We start from the raw sequence: 5639 nt of genomic DNA, 5'->3' as shown, positions 1-5639 counted from the left end.
TGTCATTTACTTTGTTTATGGTGTACTTGCCATGCTAATGGATTTTTAAAAAGTTATGTAATGTGATTATATAATAAATTATATTCTTTAATTTTATGGCTTCTAAAGTTTTGGTCATATAAGGGCCCTCCTTACTCAAAGGTTATGAAGAAATTCATCCATATTTTCTTCTGCAATGTTTATTTATGTTTGTATTTTTACTTTAAATATTTGATATAATTAAAGGTTTATCCTTATGTACTCTGTTAGGTATAGATTCAATCTTATCTTTTCTTCGAATGGACAAGCAGTTGTCCCATTAATCTAAATATTCATCTTTATTCTACTGATATAAGATGCCATTTTTGTTATATACCATATTTCTGAATGTATTCGTGTCTATTTTTAAACTTTTTATTCTGTTCCACTGGTCTATTTATGTACTAATACTAGACATTTTAATTATTAAGACTGTGGTACGTGGTAATGTCTGGTAAACTGAATCTCCTCATATTTCTTTTTTTCTTTTCGTTTTTCTAGTTATTTGCATTTGTTTGTTTTTTGATGTGAACTTAACATGTAGATATTTTTGTTGGAATAAAAGTTAACGTAGGGCCCATTGATGAAGAGATGGCTAAGCAAAATTTGTGGTGTATATATATATATATATATATATATATATATTTTAAATTAAAATTTAAAATAAAATTATTATTCAGCCTTAAAGAGGAAGGAAATTCTGATACATCCTACAACATGGATGAACACTGAGATCATTATGCTAACTGAAATAAACCAAAAAGATAAATACCATAAGATTCCACTTATATGAGGTTCCTAGAGTAGTCAAGAGATAGAATGTGGAATGGTGGCTGCCAGGAGCTGGGGGATGAGAGACAGGGAGTTATGATTTAATGGGTTAGATTGTCTGTTTTTCAAGATGAAAGAGTTCTGGAGATGGATGGTAGTGGTGGTTGCACAACATTATAAATATATTTATTACTACTGAGCTTTACACTTAAAAATGATTAAGATGGCAAATTTTATATTAAGTCTATTTTACCACAGAATAAAAAGCTATCCTAGGGAGAAGTGACATCTTCTTATGATTGAGTCTTCCTATCCATGGTATTCGAGATAGGAGGGTATTTCAAACAGTTCGTGAGAAAATGGAATTAAAAGATTGAATATGAATCTATCCAAGATCTTTTTGAAGACTCCGCGTATATCTTTATATTCATCCAGCTCTATTGTTGTGTTTTTCAGGAGTGCTTTAAAATTTCCTCATATACGTTTGCATATTTCTTGTTAATTTTTTATCTAGATATGTTTTATTTTTAGATTCTACTATAAATATGGTCCATTTTGTCTTCAGATTAGTTGTCATTTAAAAATAAAACACTAAGATGCAATATGAGACAAACCATGTATGGCATTGCAATGAAATAACTTGTAAGGCCATTCAAGAAAAAGCAAAAGGAATCAGTATCAGAACCAATTTGATCAACAAAATTTGTTTGAAAACGTGTCCCTACCACCAAGTGACTATAATACATCCCAGTTGTATAGCTTCTAAAATCTTAACAACACAGAGAGACAGTTATTGGAAATAATAAAATGCAAAAGCACAATTGGAGATATAATTGTAAAAGGATTTTGTTTTCATTTATAACTCCCCACTGTCTTCTAGTGGGTGGCCTTAGTCTCTGAAGGGCCCTCTGTTTTGCTGAGGGTTTAGATGTGAACATACAAGCTAAGAGGATGTTGGATTGGGTGGGAATAAATGATTTGGGTAAGAAAAAGAAGAGAGACTTAGGCTTCTGGGGAAAGATCCTGCAATGTGAAAGGCTGGAGCCAGCTGTGCTGGAAATTGGAGCGGAAAGGACTGAGAAGGGAACCCCTAGTTGGATGGAAAGGTTGGGGATGGAAAAAACATGCTATCTCAGGATACTTGAACTTGTGCATTGGGCCATGTTAACCTTCTCTGACTCCCCTGTGAAGTGGTAGTTACTTGTTGAGAAATCTATCGTATGGATATCTGCTACTATTCTAAAAAAAAAAAATAAACAAAAAAGCAATCCATAAACATTTTTGTTTCTCCAGAATTAGGTTTCTTCTCCCAATAGGACTCCCTATAGGACTATAGGACTTCTCTATAGTGTCACAGTTGTTCCTGTTTGAAGTGATTTTTTGTGATGAACAGTTCTATGGAGGAAATAGTTTCTCATTTATATCAATTGATTCTAATAAGGCTGATTCCTGCTGCATTTTGGATAAAGGAAAGAAAGGCATTGCTAGGTCCATTCACATTTGCTGTGACCTCCACCGTGGCTTTTCCAAATGACCTCCACGTTGCTGCCTTCTTCCCACTGGGTAAAATTCTCATCTCATGTATCACCATGTTTTATCTGCTTCCTGGGATACACCTGTATCTAAAATTACCTTATTTATTTTTGTTTTGTTCGTTTCTTTCTGTATTGCCACTTTTCTCACTCAAAAGCTCCAGTTGAATGTGGATCTTGTTACTTTGTTAACTGCTATATTCCTGGTGTTCAGAACAGTGGCACATGGTAGATCAATAATAAATATTTATTAAATGAACAAATAAATAAAATATAGTTCAGCTTCTAAGTTTCTTCTGCTCTCTTAAGTTGCAATCTCTCTCTGCTGCATTGGCTGAAATACAGGTTCCATATAAATGGGTTCATACTCATTGCAATAATTATAGAGTTGTATAACAGTAATGAATTGAAGAAATGACTTTCAATTTCTCTCTCTACTACCACGTTTTTAGCTTTTTTCAAGTGACCTCAAGTGTCCCCACAAAAAATAAAAAATAATAAAATAAAATATAAGATAAAGTAGAACAAACAACCTCAAACAATCCCAAATGTTAAAAATTTAGCAGCTTAGAGAAAAAATGGAAGATTTAGGGTAGGAAGGAATGGATGGGCTTAGTTTGTACTTGAAATTATTTCTTCCCACTTGCTAATGGATGCTCTACTTTTCCTCTTTATGCAATACAGACCATGATTTCCAGCAATACATTTATTTTAGTTCAGTTATAAGTCTATCTCTTTTTAAAATTCACCTAACATCTGCAAAGTAGTTGATGGAAAATAACTGGACGCAAAAAAATACCTTGGTTAAAGATGTGGAGTAAAATACATTAAATTTTAAAATAAAATTTTATTAGGTTAAAAAATATCTCTCACCAGTGCAATAATATTAACCCACATTTACCAAGTAAATTTAAAAAACTGAAAGACAAAGATAAAATAACTACACATTCAACTCAAGATTCTAGGAAAAAAAAGCCACAAAGCAAACAAAAAATAGAAGGGAATAAATTAAAATAAATGTAGAAATTAACGAATTAGAAAGAAAGTACAAAAACTCAAAAGTAAAAGTTAATGAGTTTGAGTACATCAAAATGAAAGATTTCTGTTAAGTAAAAGACACCCTAGACAATGTTAAGAGACACATATATTAAGAGAAAGTATTTGCAATATTTATAACTGACAAGTGATAATATCTAGAAAGTATAAGGAACTCCCGCAAATAAATAACAACATCAACCACCACCACAACAAATGAAACACCCTGCAAGAAGACAAGCAATGATTCCAAGAAGTAGAAGTCACAATGGAAAGCAAGCAACCGTAGCAACAGTTGGTCAACCACAGTAATAATCAGAGTGCTTGAATGCAAATCATGAGAAACCATTTCATTCCTGTAAGAATAGCAAATAATCAGAAAATCAGTTATTGCTAAATTTGAGCAAGGAAATGCAGAAAATGAGAACCGCCCTGTACTGCAGGTGGGAGTGTAAATTGATGCAGGTGATTTGGAGAGCCACCTGGAAATAACTGGAGAAATGGCATGTGTCTACACATGACAGCCTGGCAATAGTTCTTCTGGGTATAACCCATGAAAAGTGAGTAAAGTCTTGGTCCTGTAGAAAAAATTTTCTCGAGGTGGGCTCGGGGGGCCGGAGAGTGAGTGGCCGGAGCTGCGGCCCGGGAGCAGGGCCATGGAGAAGCTGCGGCGGGTCCTGAACGGCCAGGATGACGAGGAGCAGGGCCTGACCTCGCAGGTCCTGGATGCCTCGTCCCTTAGTTTCAACACCAGATTGAAGTGGTTTGCCATATGCTTTGTGTGTGGCATTTTCTGTTCTATCCTTGGAACTGGATTGTTGTGGCTTCCTGGTGGTATAAAGCTTTTTGCAGTGTTTTATACCCTTGGAAATCTTGCGGCATTAGCCAGTACATGCTTTCTAATGGGACCCATGAAGCAACTGAAAAAGATGTTTGAAACAACAAGATTGTTTGCAACAATTATTATGCTTCTGTGTTTCGTGTTTACCCTGTGTGCTGCTCTTTGGTGGCATAAGAAGGGACTGGCCGTATCATTCTGCATATTGCAGTTTTTGTCAATGACCTGGTATAGTCTGTCGTACATCCTGTATGCAAGGGATGCGGTCATTAAATGCTGTTCTTCTGTCCTAAGCTGAAAATCAGAAACTCGTGGAAAAGAACATTTGAATGCTGATACTCTTATGTTGGGTGAAGTCTACTTTTCCTGATATAATAATCACCCCAAAACAACTGCAGTGACAGTTTGAGACCATTTTGTATACTGGTGAAAACTACATGTTTGATTAAATTGTTAAAGGCTTATAACTGTAGTTCACTATGTGTCTTTAATATGCTCTTCCAAAGATAAGCAGATTTTAATTGTTAACAGTTGTAAATTATTTTTAGCCAGTTAATCTTTTCACAACAGTTTTTGAAATGTGAATATTTAAGGGATAAACCTGTACTGCAAGATATATTCAGCTTTTTTGGCTTTTAAAAAATATCTACATTTTTAAGAAACCTTTTTTAAAAAAAACTTTAAATGTGAAACTTTTTACTTTAAGCTAAAAATTGCTTATTATGTATAGTAAAAAATAATATATAAATCTTTATAATTTTGAAATAAACCCCCCTTGGGGAAAAAAAAAAAAGAAAAAAGAAAAAATTTTCTCAGATCCTCTAACAAGAGTAGACTTTGCAAAAATCTTTACATGGGATTTGCATTGTCATGCAGTCTAGGCCCTTGGCCACCTTCTAGGTGATGGGGTTTGCTAATTTCTATCAGCTACCCCTACCCCTCATTGTCTCCTATAATCCTGAGAAACTCCCACAAATGCTTAGGGGATATGTTAGAGGATAGTCATTGAAGAGAGGTACATGGTAACAGGTGTCCATCCCTAGAGGACAGATGAGTAAAATAAGGTGCGTGTGTACCAGGGCATGCTACTCAGCTGTTAGAAGACAAAGACTGGATGAGCCTTGAGGAAAGCTAAAATATGGTCATCCCAAAACGGCCACCTCCAATGCCAGAATCTGCACAGCTGTGATTAAGCCAGATGGGTCCAATGTAATAACAAGGTTCCCTAGCAGAGGGGGGCGGTAGGATCCAAGTCAGTAAGAGGAAGTGTGATGAAGGAAGCAGGAGGTTGGAGTGGAGCAAGGTAACAGTCATGAGCCAAGGAGTACAGGTGACCTCAGGCTCCAGAAAGAACCAGTCTGTTGACACCTCAACTTTCACCCACTGAGACTGATTTTGAGCTTTTGACCTCCAGAACGATAAAAGAATAATTATTTGTTGTTTAA

The 5639-nt window shown here is 35.2% G+C and overlaps 1 protein-coding gene across 1 annotated transcript; it reads left to right on the top strand.

Moving 5' to 3' along the window:
• The first annotated feature begins 3982 nt into the window (after positions 1–3982).
• LOC134378799 (vesicle transport protein SFT2A-like) lies at positions 3983–4584 on the top strand. The gene has a single exon (XM_063098107.1). The coding sequence runs from the start codon at positions 4013–4015 to the stop codon at positions 4490–4492; it is 480 nt and encodes a 159-aa protein (XP_062954177.1). The 5' UTR covers positions 3983–4012; the 3' UTR covers positions 4493–4584.
• The last annotated feature ends 1055 nt before the right edge of the window (positions 4585–5639 follow it).

This window comes from Cynocephalus volans, chromosome 5 (genome assembly GCF_027409185.1).
Source record: "Cynocephalus volans isolate mCynVol1 chromosome 5, mCynVol1.pri, whole genome shotgun sequence".
NCBI lineage: Eukaryota > Metazoa > Chordata > Mammalia > Dermoptera > Cynocephalidae > Cynocephalus > Cynocephalus volans.
This window is presented reverse-complemented; position numbering and strand designations above follow the sequence as displayed.

Excerpts from the sequence above, each read along its gene's own strand:
- LOC134378799 (XM_063098107.1), top strand. The coding sequence starts at position 4,013 with ATGGAGAAGCTGCGGCGGGTCCTGAACGGCCAGGATGACGAGGAGCAG.